The sequence below is a fragment of the Mandrillus leucophaeus genome, unplaced genomic scaffold (genome assembly GCF_000951045.1).
Source record: "Mandrillus leucophaeus isolate KB7577 unplaced genomic scaffold, Mleu.le_1.0 Scaffold443, whole genome shotgun sequence".
NCBI lineage: Eukaryota > Metazoa > Chordata > Mammalia > Primates > Cercopithecidae > Mandrillus > Mandrillus leucophaeus.
The window spans coordinates 425,493-447,351 of NW_012104732.1; the positions used below are offsets into that span (position 1 = coordinate 425,493).

Sequence of the window (21,859 nt, forward strand, 5' to 3'; positions counted from 1 at the left end):
AATTTACAGTATATATTTTTAACTTTCTACTATCTAATTCCAAGTGATATTATGCTGCTTTGCACACATAAGAATCTTACAATGGCATATCCTCATTGTTCCCCTCTAGGCCCTTGGATTATAGTTGTTATGCATCTTACTTTAATGTTTAATATCCCACATCACATTATTACTTTTTCTTTAATTGATAATCTTATAATAATTTAAATAATAGAAATGTATTTGCCCATTAAAAATACTTATTTTTTATTTTGACCATTGATATATAAATGTTTTTGCAACTCTCTAAAAAACGCAGTTAGAACTGGCAACCTACAGAATGGGAGAAAATTTTTGCAGTCTATCCATCTGGCAAAAGGCTAATATCCAGAATCCAAAAAGAACTTAAAAAAATTCACAAGAAAAAACAAACAACCCCATCAAAAAGTGGGCAAAGGTTATGAACAGACACTTTTCAAAAGAAGACATTTATGTGGTCAACAAACACATGAAAAAAGTTAATCATCACGGGTCATTACAGAAATGCAAATCAAAACCACAATGAGATACCATCTCATGCCAGTTAGAATGGCGATCATTAAAAAGTCAGGAAACAACAGGTGCTGGAGAGGATGTGGAGAAATAGGAAGGCTTTTACACTGTTGATAGGAGTGTAAATTAGTTCAACCATTGTGGAAGATAGTGTGGTGATTCCTCAAGGATCAAGAACCAGAAATATCATGTGACCCAGCAATCCCATTACTGGGTATACACCCCAAGGATTATAAATCATCCTGCTCTAAAGACACATGCACATGTATGTTTATTGCAGCACCGTTCACAATAGCTAAGACTTGGAACCAACCCAAATGCCCATCAATAATGGACTGGATAAAGAAATGTGGCACATATACACCGTGGAATAATATGCAGCCATAAAAAGGGATGAGTTCATGTCCTTTGCAGGGACATGGATTAAGCTGGAAACCATCATTCTCAACAAACTAATCCAAGAACAGAAAACCAAACACTGCATGTTCTCTCTCATAAGTGGGAATTGAACAATGAGAACACACGGACACAGCGAAAGATCATCACATACTGGGGCCTGTCAGGAGGTGGAGGGCAAGGGAAGGGAAAGCATTAGGAGAAATACCTAATGTAGATGATGGATTGATTGGTGCAGCAAACTACCATGGCACATGTATACCTATGTAACAAACCTGCACGTTCTGCACATGTATCCCAGAACTTAAAGTATAATAATAAGAAGAATAAAGCAGATTTAATGTCTCTCTTCTTCATTACCCATCCTTAAGACATTCTCTAGATGTTCACTCACGCTAACATAAAATCTGCCTTAATAGCAGACATCTAATAGGCAACATGGTCACTTTACATATGTGGTATTATTTGCTACTCAGTGTCTTACGATGCAGTTACATAGATCTACCATTCCTGTCATACAACAGAGGTACCTAAGGCACCTGACTTAGCAAAGTAGCTTTCCCCACTCCTGTCCACATCTCTTATCCTCTCTCTCAAGGTTTAACTTGCCCTTTTCTTTTTTATCTCTTATTCATTTCTATAACAAGTCAGCTATTATATACACCTACATACATGTATATAGTACATGTGTATGTATAAACACATACATGTACATAAATATATAACCTGCTGCCTTCATGATGAGAGGAAATTCTATTATTATAATTTATCATCATGAGGTGGGGAGAATGGAGAAAAATAAGTTATTGAGTTCCTACTACGTATAAGACACTATACTAGGTGCTGAGGATACAAAAGAGTAGGACAAATATAGCTCCTGTCCCCAGGAAGCTTACAGTTTATATAGAGAGAGAATAAACAAGTAAATCAAGCAAATGGTTACACATGTGAACAGTACTAGGATGGAAACAAACAAGGTACTGAATAGACATCACTAGGAAAACACTGGCTACTTCAGCTGGGACGGCAGCAGAAGGCCTTTTCAAGGAAAACCCATTGAAGCCTGACCCTGAAGAATGAGTAGGTCTCAGAAAAATGAGAAGTGGAAGGATGAGTGTTTGGCAGAGAGTTGAGACAAATCCCTCGAGGTGGGAAAGAGGCTGGCCTGTTGTAAGAACCATCAAAAGGCCAGTGTAACGAATGAGTGCCTAAAGAAGGGGCAGGAGAGGTGAGCAGATCAGAGGAACTAAAGGAATGTGAGTTGTGATATGTTTTTTCTGTCTCCAGGGCCATGAAGTATGTGTAGTAACAGTGCAGAGTTAGACCAGTGGGTAGCTGTGGCACTTCTGTTTCGGCAGCAGGCAGCATCACTCTAACAGGTCCATCTGCTCTCAGTTTCTCCTGCCGGGTCCAAACATTTGTAAGATGAATTAAAAGAGCTGGGACAGGCTGGGCATGGTGGTTCACGCCTGTAATCCCAACACTTTGGTAGGCCGAGGCGGGTGGATCATCTGAGGTCAGGAGTTCAAGACCAGCTTGAGCAACATGGTGAAACCCCCATCTCTACTAAAACTACAAAATTAGCCAGGCGTGGTGGCAGGTGCCTGGAGTCCCAGCTACTCAGGAGGCTGAGGCAGAAGAATCGCTTGATCCTGAGAGGCGGAGGTTGCAGTGCGCCAAGATCGCACCATTGCAATCCAGTCTGGGAGACAGAGCGAGACTCCATCTCGAAAGAAAAAAAAAAAAGGCCCAGCACAGTGTCTCATGCCTTTCATCCTAGCACTTTGGGAGGCCGAGGCGGGTGGATCACCTGAGGTCAGGAGTTTGAGAACAGCCTGGCCAACATGGCAAAATCCTGTCTCTACTAAAAATACAAAAATTAGCTGGATGTGATGGTGGGGGCCTGCAATCCCAGCTACTAGGGAGGCTGAGACAGGAGAATCGCTCAAACCCACAAGACGGAGGTTGCTATGAGCCGAGGTCATGCCACTGTACTCCAGCCTGGGCAACAGAGCTAGACTCAAAAATTAAAAAAAAAAAAAAATTAAAAAAAAAAGAGCTGGGAGATAAAATGCCTGGCTACTGATGAGAACAAAGCTAACAAGATGGCTTGACCTTGGTTTAGCATTCACAACACTGCCATGAAAGAAGCTTCCTCATCCCCTTTTATGTGGAGGGAGGTGATCTGATGTGTTAGGAAGAAAAGATACTTGCCCAAGTATGCTCTGATAGGAAGTAACTGAACTAAGGCTTTTATCCAGATGGGTTTGATGCTGTTAGGGTATTCAACCATATTTTACTGTCACTCATGGGGTATATTCATGATTAAAAGTAAGTAGCAAGTAAAATGAGGGCAAATCTCATTTGTTTTACATTTCACGTTTCCTTGCTTTAAAATGTGGTGTTATTAATTTATTCATACATTCCACAAACTTTTACTGAGCACCTCCTGAGTGTTCAGCACTGTAGTAGTTGCTGCAGATGATTTGTGCATGAGATTAGCAAGGTAAATCAGTCATGTTTAGTTAAAGTTAATAATAATGATATATATCATTTTGATAATCATTATAAAAGGAGACTACAAATATAAAGTACTCTTAAAATCAATTACTGCTTATCTTGGTTATCATTTGGACTCTGATTTGGCATAAGCACTTTTAAAAGACAAGGGTTTGAATGGAAGAGAAACCTCAAGAGTTAAAAAAATATGATGTTGGTTCTTGGTTATAACTATTAATAATATCATTTGCACAGCCACCACTGCAAAAATTCTAAATCAGAAATAAAAAGATTGGTAATAATCTTAAAGTGGCCGGGCGCGGTGGCTCAAGCCTGTAATCCCAGCACTTTGGGAGGCCGAGACGGGTGGATCACGAGGTCAGGAGATCGAGACCATCCTGGCAAACACGGTGAAACCCTGTCTCTACTAAAAAATACAAAAAACTAGCCGGGCGAGGTGGCGGGCGCCTGTAGTCTCAGCTACTCGGGAGGCTGAGGCAGGAGAATGGCGAGAACCTGGGAGGTGGAGCTTGTAGTGAACTGAGATCCGGCCACTGCACTCCAGCCTGGGCGGCAGAGCGAGACTCCGTCTCAAAATAATAATAATAATAATAATAATAATAATAATAATCTTAAAGTTTTCCTAAGCCTCCTAGGATATAATTTTTATGACCCCATCCACCAGCTAGTGTCTGAAAGTCAAAAAATGCAAAAAAGATTTAAGTATTTTCTCCTCTCTAAGTATTAACATTAAATCAGTTTTCATTACCTGATACCCCAAGTTCAGACTAGGAGCTAACTCTCTATCTTCATATCAGTTTACACTTCCTCATCACACTAGATTGAAATTTCCCATTTACTATTATAATCTCTTTCTACACCATATGCTCCATGACAACATTGACCATATGCTTCTCCTCACAGGTGAATTATTGGAGCTTCATGTAATCGTGGGCACACTGTAGGTGTTCAATAGGTATTTCTAGAAGACGTATAAGAGCCCACCACTGCACGTGGTGGATGATGTTGAGGAACCTAACACACACAAGAGCAAAGGGCACAGCAAGGTCACGGTGCCTGTCATTTACTCAGCTGCCCAGAAAGTAGTAAACAGAACTCTCAGCGAGTAACTGAGGTTAGACCTAAATCCGCCTGTTAAAGAAGGTCATTCTGTTGAAAGGATGTCAAGGTGTGTAAGAAAACAAAATTACACTTCATTACCTTTTTTTTTTTTTTTTTTTTTTGGTCTGTATGTAAGGATGCATATGAAGGAAGATGAAGGAAGGTTTGAAGTGCCTGCAGTTTCCAATCAATGAAGTATATGCAGATTGTTAATCACTTCCCTGGCAGATTGTGGAGAAGTACTAGAAAATCATTAACATGAAGAGCTGGTGAATCAGAATGCTGATTCTTTGCATACAGATATGACATTTTCTACCCATTTTAACTGAACAGGCCTGCAGAAAAGTACTTCACATAAGACAGGTCCTCAATAAGTGTGAAGCAATAACACCTTTCCAAATAAATATTTTATATTTTAGAGCATCCAAAGTTGACCTAAAATTGTTGAAAATATCATACATTATATTATCAGTTATTACCTCTCCGTCCCAAAGGAATATCTATTCAGAAAAGCCAAGTGAAACTGCTCATTTTCTAAGATATGCTTTTATTGGGCAAATAGGAATTAACAAATTTTATTTTGTTGCAGCTTGACAAAATTGAACAACTCCACACAGATACCCCTCTGTTTAAGGAAAAAAGAAAAAAAAAAATCTCACCTAGTTGACTAGAAAGAAAATTAGTGAAAACTGGATTCTATTTTCCATTTGAATTACAGTGTAATTTTGCAGGCATATGCCCATAGGAAAATGTTTTTAACTGATGTAAATGAGTGCTTAAGCTGTACGAAAATTAGCAGTGATGCCTGACCAGTGCTTGATGTGCTTTTCAACGTGATCCAGCTCATTCTCTGTTTGGGGTATCTTCAGAACTCTGAAACTCTTCTCTAAGTCAAGATAAGTCCCTTGGTTTTAATTCTATGCCTCTGCCACACTCTAATATCGATATGCCTAATTTTCTTTAGTCTAATTACTAAAATTTCTCTGCTGCTCCAGAGTCCCCTGTACAAAAATGTTACCACTACCAGAGCTTAGTTGTCCTTTTCTCTATTTTCTCATTGTTGACCTGGACAGTCCACAATGTTGTGTAAAACAGCCTGAGAGTCTCTCTTTCTCTCTCTCTCTCTCTCTCTGTTTTTTTTTTTTTTTTTTTTTTTTTTTAGACGGAGTCTCACTCTGTGGGCCAGGCTGGGTGCAGTGGCATGATGACGGCTCACTGCAACCTCCACCACCCAGGTTCAAACAATTCTCCTGCCTCAGCCTCCCAAGTAGCTGGGACTACAGGCACCCACCACCATACCCGGCTAATTTTTGTAATTTTAGTAGAGATGGAATTTCCCCATGTTGGCCAGGCTGGTCTCAAACTCCTGACCTCAGGTGATCCTCCCATCTCAGCGCCCCCAAACTGCTGGGATTACAGGCGTGAGCCACCACACGCAGCTGAGAGTCTCTTAACTTTGCCACCAAGTTATGTTCAACTAGTTACTTTCTATTTTCATCAGTACAACTAACTCCTAATCAGATTACATCCGATTTACTCACAATAAAAAGTTGCTGTGAATTTGACTGAGGAAATTATTCTAACTTTCTTCTTTGGAGTGGAACTGATGCGTAAAAGGAGAGAAGTAAGAATTTCTTCACATGGGGCAGTTTTTGAATGGGTCACACAGTAACAGCCTCCCATCCCATTAGCAATCTTATTTCCTTTGAATGCCACATAACACAGCTACTCACAGTGTGAAGCAAAATGTCTTGTTTTCATTTCTGGAGCAATTTCAATGATCCTATTGTCAGTGGCATACTCAATAACCATTTTCTGTCACCATGAGAGGGAATACTCTCTAGGCTGATATTCACAAAAGGTTATTCTAATTCTGCAGTGATCAGATATATAATTTAAGCTGTATTCTTAATTTTTAATTCCATCGTACATTACTCTAGGTTCCGAAAAGCCATAGGTTGAAATCAAGGTGAGGGATGGGGGAGGAAACCCTCTATTAATCACTTCCATTGTGGAATAACCAGAATGAAGCAAAGAGTTAATAGAATTCGAAGCTTTTTAAGGGGTTTACCTCAGATTCAGTTATAACAAATAGCTAAAACTTCTTCTTATAAAGTGACTTCTGTATATTTTTTGTTTGTTTTAACCTGTTTTAACATCAATAAACTGGGCAAAGTTTTCAAAAGGACTATTAGAAAGAATTGCATATGTTATTTAAAGGAAGCGCTTATGTCTCATCCATGCAGTATTCCCAGAGGCCTCATATTTATTAAGGCTTCTATTGCACTGACTGGGTGTCTGGCACTGTTCTAAGCACTTTCTATATATCAACCCATTTAATTATCATATCAACTCTATGTGGCAAGTACTATTGTTATCCTCTCCATTTTACAGTTGAGGAAACTGAGACCTGAAAGCAATTTGCTAATGATCATGTATCTGGTAGGTAGCAAAGCTGGGATTCAACCTCAAGCTGCCTGGGCACCAAAATCCAGGCTCTTAACCACTATGTTATGCTGCCTCTGGCATTAAGAAATGAAAATTAACATTTATGGGAAGAGATGAGGAAATGGAATACTTTGGCAGTAAGAAAATTAAGAAGGCTTCCTTGTCGGTCTCACAGTACAGTTTGCAAACTGTACTGTGAGACCGACAAGGTACTGTACTGTGAGACCGACAAGGTTGCCTTCTTGTAGAGCTCTTTTTCTATTGGGGATATTTATCAATTTTGCAGCACTTTTATGAATCCTCGTTCCCTCCTGGATTTCTCCCTAAACCCTGGTCACATCCAGCTTCAATTTACTCCTGCTTGGATGAACCAACTGAAAGGAGACCACAGGAGACTTTGCTGCTGGTAAGTGTTTTTCTCAGTTCCCTAGAGCTAGAATCTTTGCGCAGGTGCCAAGAGTAGAGCACCTTTCAATGAGAATTCCAACTAGTCTGTAAAATGCTTAGCACTCAGTGAAAGTTAGAAAATAACATTATTATTATTTAAGGCATCAATCACACCACCACTGCCCTCCAGTTCTTCTATTAAGAGATAATACAATAGTATATTCAAGACAGTAGCATCTATGACCAAAACATAATATTGCAGTAGGAACTTTTAAAAATGCATTCTAAAGAAATATTTATAAAGTACTATACCTACATTTGTTCCAGGCACTGAATCAGGCATAATAATGAACATGACAGATACAGTTTCTGTCTTCACAAAGCTTACAGTTGGAAAGACAGGTAAATAAACAAGTAGAATACATTATTATATGTGCTGTGATATAGAAAAATAGGATCTAAAGAGGCAAAGATAAGGGGTACCTAATCCAGGTATGGTGGACTAGGAAAGGCTTCCCAGAAGAAGTAACCTCTGGATTGGGAAACTGAACATTTAGCTAATCAAAGCAGATGGAGGCAGAGTTCCAGGCAGAAGGAACATCACGCACAAAAAATGAACATGAAAGTATACAGCAGCATTCAGGAACTAAAAAAGATCTGTTATGGCTAAGGTTATAAATGCATAGAGGGCCAAATGGCAACAGTAGAGGCTGGGGAGGGAAGCAGAAGTGATTTCACAAAAGGACGTGGTTCACGTTAAAGAGTTTGTGTTTGAATACAAGAGCAGTTGTAAGACAGTCATCAACTTTAAGCAAAGGAGTGATATGGTCAGTCACTCCTTAAAAATCTCAACATATTTGGAGCAAGGAGGATAGATCCAAAGGGGAAAATACAGGATGCAGGAGGGGGAGAACAATTTAAGTTCATTTGTAAGAGTATAGAAAAGCAATAAAGCAATGCTCATGGCCTTTCCATCAGCGGAGATGGAAAGAAGAGGATGGACCTGAGGGAGATGAAGGAGAAGAACCAACAGGACTTGTTGGAGATTGGAGAAAGTGGGGAGAAGAAAGAATCAGGAATGTCACCTATGTTTTATTCCTCCTTGGGCAATGAGTGACTAACAATGCCATTTAGAGAAGAGGCTTGGGAAACACAAATGGTAAGTTCAGTGGAGTTTCAGCACAATTGAAAGAATACAAAGATACTCAAATGTAAAATCAGAAGAGCCAGAAGGCAAACTTTTCTACCCAAAATGATTCTCATAGTCAATAGGGCCCACTGCACATCTTGGTAAACTCACTGCAGCACCTGAATGGTAGCCTAATCTAATGACAATGGAAGGGCAATACTAGACTTTGAATGACTGGAGAGAAAATGAGGGACCTCTTTAAATGCTTGCTTTAACATCAGAATCAACTTGAACAATGGAGAGAATACACCCAAGTGCTATTGATTCAGATGATAAATATGTAAAAGCTAACAATAAAAACATGCCCTTATCTTGCCTCCATAACATACAGCATTTCAATCCTCCAACGCAAATTTAAAATGGACTTGTTATCACCTGTGAAAACTTGTCAGAAATAGAGTGAATCTGATTAAGCCTCTAAAATCTGGAGTCTAGATCTAATGAGCTTACCGAAAACATAAGGATTGAGGAGGATGTGTTAATAATATCACGGAGATCATAGAGATGGATGAGCAAAACCCAGAATGCAGGATATTCAACATGACAACTTGATTTCATGAAACAAATAAGTTGTAAAAAAGAGGAGAAAGAAAGAAAGAAAGAAAAAGAAAGAAAGAAAGAAAGAAAGAAAGAAAGAAAGAAAGAAAGAAAGAAAGAAAAAGAAAGAAAGAAAGAAAGAAAGAAAGAAAGAAAGAAAGAAAGAAAGAAAGAAAGAAAGAAAGAAAGAAAGAAAAAAAAAGAAAAGAAAAGAAAGAGAGAGAAGGAAAGGGAAGGGAAAACTGAAACAGAAGAAGAGAAAGAAAGGGAGGAATTAAAAGAGACATAAGATGGACATTTTACCACTTCGTTGCATATAAGTTATATGCAATATTTTTTAAATCATGAGAGAAAATTAGCAGACAAATATAATGTAATATGTAGATTTCATTTGCATCTTGATTAAAACCAACTTTTAAGAACATTGTGAAGAAATCAGGAAACTTTAAACACTAACTAGATATTTGATAATATTAAAGGATTATTAATTTTGTATGTTATAATGGTATATGGTATAATACCATATAATGATGTTATGTTGCTTTTAAAATAATTTATATTTTAGAAATACATACCATAGCATTTGTGGATGAAGAAATTAATTGATGTCTGGGATTTGCTTCAAAATAATCCAGTGTCAACAGAAGGGAAATTAAGTAGGAATATGGATGAAACAAGATTGGTCTTGCAGTGCTAAGTGTAATTATTAGAGATGGGTGATGGTTACATGAAAGTTCATTATGCCATTATCTCTACATTTGGATACATTTGAAAATTTCTGTAATAAAAAAAATTAACTGATTTGCCAAGAAATACAATACTTGAGAAAAGCCATCGCAGAGACAAAAGAAAAAGAGCAACAGTGCGTTATGATGCAGAAACTGAGCATTTGTCTATCCATTTCTGGAAGACTTCTTTCTATGCATGGGACTGGCACTCATCCTATGCGTAGTTACTCCTTTCCGTGTTTTGTGTTTGGAGGTGTTCCAGATGGAGCTTTGTGGCACATTCTCAGCTACTTCCATTTCTAATTTCTTTGATTAGATACAACCTCATTAGGCTGTTAGAAACATTTGGTCTTCTCTTTCCAATCATACATACTTTAATGTATCAGAACACTTGGGGGCAACCTCAGAGACCTCCCCTTTTCACCCATACATTGACACAATTCTTGCTGCCAAATACTTTCCCTGATGCCACAGACCCAGGAAGAAACTATTTTAATCTCCTCCTACAAGGGACTGGGCTCAGGTAACAGCTCTTGCTTGGCATAGAAGTGAAAACAGTATAATAAAATACTTCACTAACATGCTTATATCACTGTTCTATTAAGCCCAATTCTCAATGCACAGCATCTTAAAGAAACAAGAAAAATTATGCCTGCTGCTTCTGCCCTTTATTATCCAATATCTGCCTGAGCATGGGTCTAAACTGACTTCATAATGAAGTTTTATACTTAAGCTGTGGTTTGTTTTTCATCAGAAATTAAGAAGTTTCAAATCTTAAGAACTACTTTCTTCAGGGTAAAAGGATGCCTGAGCCACAACTATTAAAAGTGCTCTTATGTACAAATACCCCTGGGGAAGGTAACATCATGCCTTGAAAGCATTCTAAGTATAATGACAGAGCAGAATTTTTCCAGATGAGCTTTGATTATGGCATGGGAGAAGGAACTGGAGAGCAGGAGTGACTCAAACAGAAGGAAAGAGGAACAGCTAAGGTGAGACAACAGAAGGAAGTCACAGAGAGAGATGCTGGTGGTGTAGGGACCAAACCTCACATACCTTATGATTCTGGCCACTCTGCTATCCCTGATGTTTCACTTTGAATGTGCCAATACCATATCTCTATAAGTAATAAAAATTGAAATTCTTACAGGTTGAGTATCCCTTACTCAAAATGCCTGAACCGGACATGTTTCAGATTTTGGATTTTTTCAGATTTTATGATATTTGCACATACATAATGGCGTATCTTGGGGCTAAGACTCAAGTCTGAACATGCAATTCATTTATGTTTTATATGCACATTATACACATAGCCTGAATGTAATCGTATACAATAGTTTTAATAATTGGGACATGAAACAAAGTTTGTGTTGAGTACTTATGTGTGGAATTTTCCACTTGTGGCACCATGCTGGCTCTCAAGAAGTTTTGGATTTTGAATCCTTTTGGATATGGTATTTTTGAATTAGGGATGCTCAACCTGTACTGGGATCTTTCAAATAGCCAGGAGAAAAAAAAGCTAGAATCATTTTAGGGTAGATGCATTTCCACCTGTTTTTCTTATGAAAGCACATGCTCTTATTGAAGCTTGTTAAAGTCAATCTTACCTAAATTATTCACAGTGGCCAAAGCATATACTTCTCCCCAATATAAGGTCACACAGCTGAATTATAAGTGGAAGATAATTTCTTGATCTACTTTTTTCCGACAGCCTATCTTAATCAATAATCCTGAAGATATATACTGCATCTAAAAGGCAATTTAGAGACTTCTGTGGAAGCAACTGTAAATTTTAGGAAAATAAGTAAAGAGAAGAAAGGTTAAAATGCACTTACAAGCTGCAATTTGTTGAAAAGACGATGAATCAATGTGTCTGCTTCTATAATTCACAGAATTCAGAGTGTATGTTTTCAGAATAAGTGTCCTATGAATTAACCTCCCTATGTGTGGTGATGTTATCACAGCTTTATTAGAGGCAAATGCCTTTAAATCTTAGTGCTTTCAGGCATTTGGCTGAAGTAACTCACTCATGAGTAGGCTTTTGGAAATGTGCATAATTCTCTCCAACCAAGAACAATCTTCCCACTCTCTCAGGCATCAGAAGATGGCTCTGGAAATAAAGGTTCATTTATTTCCATGCACCTGTCATTTGGTTCCTAAGTGATGTGAATTGTCATTGAGTATCTAGTTCAAAATCAGAACTTGTCTTTTCCAAATTACATAGATCTCATTTTATTTAGAGGTGAATCAAGAAGGCATTTTATGATATTTATCACCTCACCTTCCACATAATGCTTGAAAAGTAATTATTCAGTCAGTTGGGTGGGAAAGGAGTAAAGAAGCCTTTTTATTGTTTTAAATTAAAGCAAAGAACATGTCTAAAATACTTTGTAAGACAATCCCTAGGGTAGACATTTCTTTTCTATGTTCCTGTATCACTCATATTAACTCTTTTAGTTGCAGATAAATGAATCATAATCCATAGCATTTCACCTGTATTTTGGTGTGTAAGTGATGTAGACAAACACATTTCTTACCTTCCTCTTAAGCACATACAAACACCTGTTGACTTTTTCATTGTTCATAGTTCTACGCTAACAAAACACACACTCAAAACCACCTGATAGTGACCATCAACTCTAGGTCCACATGAAAATGTAAATGAGGTAAGAATCTAACTTATTCATGGTTGATAGGTAGATTTCAGTCTACCAAATTTTTCTTGGAAGACTCAGAAGAAAAAATAGGCAAACAGGGAAACAAGAAGTCTCTCCCCATGATTATGAACCATCATGCAATGCACTAATTTCTTGCTGTTTACTTTTTACTGAGATATTGATCCATGCAAAGTGACTCTGCATTATTCCTGTGTTATCAAAAAAGACTGATTGCTTAAACTGTTAATTCCTTAGATGTAAGGAGCTTGTGTGTGTGTGTGTGTGTATATATATAATATATGTATGTATGTATATGTATGTATTTCCCCCTAAGCCCAGGAGGAAGTTGAGTTCCTTCGTGAAAAGCATCTTTGCATGCAGCCAACTCCCTGCTTTAGAGCATCTCCCATGGTTTTGGCCCATTAACCCGAGCACAACAGCTTGATGAATTAATGCTTATATAGGCACAGTTGGCAGCTTCTAATTAAATAATTATGGCTAAGCAGCTGCACGGAAGCTGTTACGCACCCTAGAAAGCCAGCTGTCAGTTTTATTGGTCCTGAGACAGAGGAAGAGTTAACACTTAGCTCTGGATGTTGGGTACAAAGGGGAAGCATATCATTTGCAAGATATATGCTGCTGGTATGAAGTTCCTGCGCATTTGTGCTAGCCTGTCCATGGAGAGATGGAGAACAAACTATTCCTCAGCAATCTCTCAGCAATTCAACAAAGAAAGAAGAAATGACATAGTCAGGAGAATGGAGCCTGTCCAGAGCAATCTAAAGGGAAATTGTGTTGGACAGATGAGCCTTTGATGAACACAGAAATGCCACTGGTAGACAAATAAATTTCAGTGTGTGGGTCTCATTTCTGTAAGCAAGTGACTATAAATCCAATGTGGTCTTTCTGGGGGCTATAACTGGTATATTTTCATTTATGTGGTTGAAGCTTCTTATGATGCTATGTTTTCAAATATTCAAAATTGGAGAACATGGTAAATATTACAAAGCTGCATGGGAACTATCTCTAAGATGTACTTCTCCAAAAAGTTTGGAGAAGATATTTCTTCTTCAGAACGATAGATAATGTCATATTCCTTTATACAAAGCTAAAAAGGCAGAATCTTATCTCTACACTAGTGGGAAATTTACCAAAAGGAAGAAAACAATACCTGTCCGCTAGGCTCTAGCATAAAGGAAGATATAGACTGTAGATAAAGGCCACAGATAGGATTAATGAACCAAATGATGTTTGTTATTGCACATCAGTATACTCCTGAACTGATTACTGATTTCATTTTTTTCCACAGGTTGTTCTGGCTATGCAATACGTGTGCCTTCACTTCTCAAAACCAAATGTGTGATAGCTTAGTAGAGAACGACTTGGCTTCCCACTAGCCTCTTCACCAAGGTTTCCAGCACCATTGCCAAATGAATAAACATAACTAAGGAAGAAAACCAGTCCAAGAAAGTCAGTCCTACTTTTATGTTTAAAGAAATTTAGATATTTTAATTCTGAATTCTGGATTTGTTTTAGAATAAGAATACAGGAAATCAAATGTTAACACTGGAAACACATTTCTTGTGGAATTTACTTCACCCAACTCCTGGGCCTGTTGAAAACTGGCAGTTAAAATCGAGTACCAAAGAGTGCACGCTGATTTACTCTTCCTTTCAGAGATCAATGGCTCATAGTTTATAGTTTAGAATAATGCCATATCATAAAATGAGGAATCTGCAGGGTATCTTCATTTAAGCAAATGAACTGACCTCTAAGAACCCCTTACTTAAAAGGCTTCAGTATCATTGTTTCATTTCCTCCCTCTCTGGTTTCCTTTTATGTCAGTAATTCTATCACCTCAGCTGTCTGAAGGTGTTTGTATGTGATTGACAATTCTCAAGGATCTAGTTCCTTTTAGATAGATCTTAAATGAAGTTCAGCTTAATTAAGTCTGCAGTGCAACTCAGGTCTCAGTACAAAAGGCTTCAGAATCAAACAGCAGATTTGTAAAACCCTTAAAAGCAAATTTTAGACTTGGGGGGAGCAGGGGGCCTTTCAGTAGTCTGTACTGCCATCTAGCCAAGACCACATTATTTATGGCAACATCCATTTGTGTTTTCAAAGCCCCTGATGAAAGCAAGTCTTCAGCAACCAGCTTAATAGACCTCAAAGTCCAGCTAAATGAATAGACAGCAGTAATTTTTCCACTGAGTATACCAAGCTCCTATGGACAAACAGCCAAGATGCAATCATCAACCTTATTTTCACAATTCAATATTTGGCAAAAAAAAAAAAAAGATATACATGCTTGTTTCCATTTTACAAATTGCATATACCAACATCATTTGCATCTTGTGATTTTGGAGGCCTTTGAATATTCTGTGACCTCATTGGATAAAAGTTGCCTTAGGTTAATCATGAGAGCTGAATTATAACCTCTAATTCTCTAACTATAACTCAAGAGTTAAAAGAATTCCAAACCATGTTCCTTAGGTATGGACAGAACACACAGACCATATACATTTGCGAAGAGAATTGACACACATAAAAAATTAAAAGAACCCTTTGTACTTACGGTAGAAGACATATTCAGTGTAGCTTGACCAGATCTTGTCATCTGTATATTGGTTGATGAAAGATGCTGTCACCGATGAGTTACAGGCCACCATGTGGAATCCACACTCTGACAACATATCAAAAGCCCTTTCCAGGTGCTTGAATTTGAGATAAAATCTGGAGGTGTATCTTTCTGGGGCTCGATCAGGGTCTCTGCTTTCATTCAAAGTTTCTCCAAAGACTTCTTTTGCCAAGGAAATCCTTCCACAAACCAAAATCCGGGGAACTCTCCGAAACTTGGCATCTGCCTGTCCCTCTCTGCCCAAGGTGCAGGATCCTCTGTAACCCACAGTAATGAAACCCCACTTGCGGTCGGTGGGGAGCAGGGAGGAAGGGGGACAGATTCTTGTGTCGCTTCCTTGGGAGGCATCTTCAAAGTCACTGTGGCAGAATTCATCTGGGCTTTGCTTGATTTCATCGGGGGTCAGGAGTTTGACCAAGTCTGGGAGCTGGAAGTATTCAGCTTCCCTTTTCAGTCTTCCTTTTTCTGGAAAGTGATCAGGCAGGACCACCTGCCTGTCCCTGAGATAGTCCAGAATATAACGGAACAAGAATCCATCTCTGTCAATGAAAAACCTTCCCTTAGAGTCCTTGGCTAGATCATTAGCCGTGTCTCTCTTTGGGGAAAACATTTTCCACAGGAAGGAATGAGGGATGCTTATCAATGTGGAATGGCGAGTAAAATAAACTTGACCCCCAACATTCAGCTCTACTACCTCAGGGAAGGAGTTTGGAACTGCGGCCCCTTGCTCTCGAGGATAATAACGACTACAGTTTCCACTCAGAGCCATTGTCCCTTTCTTCTGCTGCTGCTATTTTGATTTGAAGGTGCAATCCAATGGAGTCACAGCCTTATCCTTTGGATCAACTTGTAAGAAAGGGAAAAGGATGCTAACTTATTAAAAAATGACCTCCTCTTATCCCAGGTTTTTTCCCCCAAGAAAGCAAAATGTATAAGAGTCCACAGGTGAAGTGATGCTGAAAAAGTAGTTTAAACCCTGGATGGTAGATGGTAGTGAGCTGTTACTTCATAGAATATAATCAACTCATCTATATCCAATCTTCCGTCAAGCTCACAGGCAAGGCAGGCCAATTCCCCAGTTACTCAGATGTCCGTCTGAAGGAAAAGAGAAAAATTATTTCCTCAAACCCGGAATGAGTCAGAAAAAGAGAGTCCTCTGGAGAGAGAGAGAGGGAGGGAGGGAAAAACAGAGGGAGGGAGAGAGAGATTATTTTACATAAGCAGCTCTGGAACTACTGATCTCAGTCATTCTTCAATTAAATCATGCTTCTCTCATGCGATTTTGTGTCTACATGTTTATCTATAAGCCTCTGTCTCCAGCAATTAGTATGAAAAACAATTTTACTTGTAAGTCCACCTTAAAAAGAAACATGCAATTTTCAACTTCTAAATGGGGTTTTCTTTCAGCTAGACAGGAAAAGCAGTAAGTCTTAGAGCTTACCTTAGTGAGTGCTGGAGACCCAGTTCTTGTGAAAAAAAATAATAATAATAACCATTTGTAAAGCAATCAGAATCCACAGCCAAACTGAGTCTGGATCTTGTCAAATCCCAAACAGGTAAACGACCGAGGTATCAATGAAAAGTGCCAGAGAGGTGTGCTCTTGGAAGATAACTATTATATGTATGTATTTATATAAATGCCTATTTGTGTTTATGTAAGTATGTAGGTACATATGTATTCACTCCGTATCTTAAGTTAAAACAAGTCACAAAAAAGTTAAACCGTGATGAGAGGAGGTTGGGTTGAAGAAGTAAAGCAGAGAAAATATTCAACCAAAGCTTCCCCGTGGGGGGGAAAAATGGAAAAAGAAATCTTTGGAAAGGATCCTTAGAAGAGAGTTGCAAGAGGTACCAGGACTTAGAAGCTTTTCAGAAAGCCCAGAAGCAGAAAGATGGAGAGATGTGCCCTGCTGGGGTCCCAGGTAGCCACCCCACCTGCCGGCAAGGGCAAACGGACTCCCATGTTCCCAGCCAGGTGAGAGCCGGTGGGAGCCAGAGGCCAACGCAGCGCAGAGATGCCGGCGGGGGGCCCGGGGCTCCGGCTTCTCTGGTGGCGGAGCTGGGTGGTTCCACAGTTCCCAGTGCAGTTCGGATGCTGTTGTTTCAGCAGTGCAGGCAAGAAACCATCCAGGGAAATGACTATTACATCATCTTAAAGGAATATGGCTTAGAGGAAGCGGCGGCAGCTCCGAGTCACGTCCTCCTCCGTGACAGGTTGCCAGGACTGCATGGGGACGCCGCGCTCCAGCGGTGGGCACGCGATTGCCGGGCGCGCGGGGCTTGGGGCGGAGACGCAGTGCTGCGCAGCCACTTCCCTCCCTGTCCTGTCCTGGAGTCTGGAGTTTCCAAGGGCCTTTTCATTCTTTCTTGTTTTCACCTCCACCACCATCACCATCCCACAGCAAATCCCCGCCCCCCACCCAAGAGGTAAGTTGTGAGATAAACACAAGTGACTTTTTATTTGAAAAATCTACAAATCTTCCCCCCTCCCCCTTATCCCCTTCCCGCTCACGGAATTCCTGCTGAAGGGCAAATTTCTCTCTAAAGCTTGCTTTAAAACACAGACACGCACACCAAATGACCCCAATGTTCAAACTACAAAGTGGGTTTTTTTTAATCCTTTGATTTAAACCATATACACTCAAATTCTCTCTTTTTTCTTTTCTGTTTCGTCTGCCTGCCACCACAACCCCTAGCAAATAAATAAATAACTATTAATATATACGTAGATGGGTAGATAAACAAACACTCTCTGAAATTAATGATGCTCTTTCGAAATGAAGACATGAAACACTGGCACCCACAGAAAGCCCACAGTTTGCATCCATCCATAAGTCATTATCTTAGCTTACCTGTAAGAAATTGATACCTGCCACCTTTTTCTGGGGTTGTTTCCTTACTGAGCATCTCTTTGGATGCGCCCCCAGCCCCCTCCCAAGTCATCCCAAGAGGACTCTGGTGGAAGGCACTCCTGCTAAAAGACATTTTACTCCTGTTCCAGAGGGCTCCCTTAAGTGCATCATTAGAGTTTCAGGAAGGCATTTCCAGGGCAACCTAATCCACTAACAAAGTGCTTCCAGTTGAGCCTGCCAGTCAATAATGGCCCAGCCAACAGCTTACAGTAAGTCTGCCATTTCCCCTTTAAAACACCAGTGTCTTAGGGCTCACATCCCTCATAAGAATATAGTGCTTGGTAATGAATAATATATGTGAGGCACACGCCATCCCAAACAATTGCTATTTTTAAAAAGTGAAAACCAAAAATGGAGCTGAACTTAGGAATTATACACATTTTATGAGAAACGTGCTTACTGGCTACTCTTGCCCAAAAAATTAGCTTGAAGATACACCCAACAGTAGGATAAATTAGTTTCTACTTTAACAATCTTTTCTGTCAATAAGCATTGGGTTACTGAACATATTCAGAGCATTAGCCAACATTCCTATATCTGATTATATTTGACTTCATTTCTTTAACTAATGCATTAACCTGTTCTGGCCTCAATCATTAGGATTTTAATGCTGGACCAATCAAGAAGATGTTTGTTATGTGATGCACTTATATCGCCATCTAGTGCCCTAAGCTATCAGTGCAGCTCTGTATCTGGCAACAGGGCCAAAACATTTAGATTTTCTTTTATTTTTAAGTTTTTATAGTGATCTAAGTTTCCTTGGCAAGCACTGCTCACCATGACAAGAAAATAAATATTTCATTGACATCAGGTCAAAGACAAAATATATCTGAATTCAGACCTATTAAGTACTGGTTTTGGTTGTAGTTAAAGTAAGCAAATGTTTTGTTTTCTTTTATTTCTAAGAGAGTAGGCCAGAACGTCATGACAATAGCCTTGGAGCTCAGGTATTAAAACATTGCAGGGGCAGTATGGAAGTAGGTGGAGAAACAGAGTAAGAAAATTCATAATCTTTTAGAGCTAAAAAGGACGTGAGGAATGAAAAATTAACTGTCTCATCTTAGAGATGCAGAACTGAGGAACAGAGAGGGTGAGCACTGCCTCGGGGTCACACAGCACCAGAGTAGCAGGATGGGCTTTAGACCACTGACTCTTCAGGATAACCCGTGTCCTCGTTTTAACCTTACATATTCCTGAACAGGAATAGAGAGGCGGCAAATTTAAGAAACAAGATTTTTTTGGAAACAACAAATTTCAAGACACTTTCTTGAAATTTGAAACAACAAATTTCAAGATTACTAAACATGCTTTTTAAAAGCATGCCAATAATTAATATTAGTTTAAATTGCAAGGTTAAAAGATTTTATAATATAAAAGAAGAATATTCTGAATTTTTAAAATGAGGAGTTCTGTTCATTGGTCTGGGTTTAATAGGTTAGATTACTTTTGAGACAAGTAGGTTCGTACCCTTTTTTGGAAAATGGACTGCCTAGAGCATCTAATAAAACCTAGGAAGTGAACCTATGAGCATAAAAGATTGCATTCACTGTCAAGGCAGACCCTCTCAGGGAAGGCTGAGTAAAAAGAGGAACCAGTGAGGGGCGGGGGTGGGGGGGGGCATGTAGTTGATGATTCACATAAGCAGAATTCCTCAAATTTTGACTATGAAACTTCTTTTTGAAGTTAGATTACACATACATTCACAGAGACACATGCTGAGAATTGAAAAATGGAAAACATTCACCAGACCACTTTAATCTTGCAACCCATGATTTGATCATACCACCTGAAACATTTTAAATTGGTATTTTTCATAAACACTGTAAATATCCTGTTTTGCACAATTACATTGCATCATATTTTTATACTGTTATGTGCTAAAAGAGTTTATTATAGTGAGCAGTTAAAAATAAACACTAGCTTTGCTAACTCTATTTGGGCATATCTACTCTTTAATCTAAATGGAACCTCAGAAAAGCAAGATGGTCTAGGCCTCCCTTACCTTCTGAGAGATCAGGGGTTTGGTTCAAGACTGACCTGAAGCCCATTCATGTTGGAGTTCATAGACCTCAGGTTAACATCCCCAGATCTGTACTCCTTCTTCCTTCTTTAGTCTCAGGGATGAAAACGAATGAGAGGTGAGATTAAAAAGATAAAAGATTTGAAGGAAATAAAGCAATACACCACACAAAGAGATTTAAATAGTGCTAGAGTAAGCGAGTGTGTCTCAGGGAAGTTGTCGGTAAGCCCGGCTGTTCGGTGACTTAACAAGAGGCAAGAAGCCAAGTCTAGGCTGTGAGTGTATTCCTAGCCTTCGTGTCAGCAAATAACACCGCTAGTGTTATTATTCTCTCCTGGCAGCTCTCCACTGAAACACTGTGGGATGGCACTCCCGGACTGAAGGCTGAACAGCATACGGCAACAGATTTCTCTCAGAGGAAGAGCAAGGAAGAATGTTCCATCCTGTTCTTTGTAATATTCAAGCATATAGCAAATCAAGACGTATGTTAGGTAAATTGTGAAATTGATAAAATATGTTTTCGCCTCTGTTTCCTACTTTCACATACACAGCTAAATATTGAAGGGTATATTCTCAAAAGGACTATTTTAATTTTGAAATAATGTGATCACTCTCTACGTTCTCACCCCTAACACATCCTTAAGTTTTCCCTGCCCTCAAGCAGATAGCTTTCATGCTGATAGCCTTCACTATTAGAGAGGAAACAGATCTCGTACACTTACTTATGCTAAGATGCTGCACACTCATGGTGTTATATGCTCCCAGGGACTCCTGCATTATCACCATTATCTTAATAGCTGCTGTTTATGGAGGGCTGACCATCAAGTCCTCACCACAGTCAGTCGTTACTCCTCTTCCAGCTCTGCCTGGCTGGCCTTGTGACTTTGAACAGGAGACTCACGTCTCTGAGCCAGGGTATGGTGGCAATAAGAAGACCTGCCTCCCAGGTGTGTTGCGTGGACTAAATACGAAGATGCATGTAAGCTCTCTGGCACATTCCATGGCTTTCAGCAAGTGCTTAATAAACGTCATTAGCGTTCATGCTAGTGGTTTAAAATATCTGTATTCATTGTTGTTAAACTCCAATTGAGGCATAAAGAAATTACAAAAGATGCCCAAACATAGAAATTGAGTTCTACATCCAAAATCGTTACTGTTTCCAGTATGAAAATTCAGGTTAAGACCATTGCTTGTTATAAATGTATTTATTATTCATGGGGGAATTTCAGGATTTGGTTGGGGAGATGGGGTGGCAGAGTGGGGAACTGAAAATAATCGGGATCCCAGTGATTAAAAATGAAAATGCCACTATCTTTTGCCAGACAAGATTATTTCCCTGGTACCCTTTCATTTATACTACATGGATTTATTAAGTGCCTATATTGTGTCCAGCACAGTGCTAGGTAGTTGAGATGCAAAGCCAAATTTGATATAATATCTGACTCAAACACTCACATGCAACTGCACACACAAACTCAAAATCCTACCAATGGGGGAAAAAAATTAAAGTTACATTGCCTGGGTATGGTAGCTCGCACCTGTAATTCCAGCGCTTTGGGAGGATGATGTGGGAAGACTGTTTAAGGCCAAGAGTTTGAGACCAGGCTGGGCAACAGCAAATCCCTGTCTCTACAAAAATAAATTAATAAATAGAAAAATTAGCCTGGTGTGGTGGTGCATTCCTGTAGTCCCAGCTACTTGGGAGGCTGAGGTGGGAGGATAGCTTGAGTCTCAAGTTCGAGGGTGCAATGAGCTATGATGGTGCCTCTGCACACCAGCCTGGGCAACAGAGTGA

The 21,859-nt window shown here is 39.3% G+C and overlaps 1 protein-coding gene across 2 annotated transcripts in view; it reads right to left on the reverse strand.

The window, feature by feature from the left end:
• Positions 1 to 21,859, reverse strand: part of KCTD16 (potassium channel tetramerization domain containing 16) — a 335,886-nt gene that overhangs the window by 271,480 nt on the left and 42,547 nt on the right. The window contains exons 1-2 of one of the 2 annotated variants that reach the window (XM_011994151.1): positions 16,574 to 17,338; positions 15,070 to 16,227 (exon numbers count right to left, since the gene is read on the reverse strand). In XM_011994151.1, coding sequence (XP_011849541.1) covers positions 15,070 to 15,901 — 832 coding nt within the window. In that variant the 5' untranslated portion in view covers positions 15,902 to 16,227; positions 16,574 to 17,338. Of the gene's footprint in view, positions 1 to 15,069; positions 16,228 to 16,573; positions 17,339 to 21,859 lie in introns of those variants that run through there. The other variant, XM_011994150.1, reaches the window with a different exon arrangement.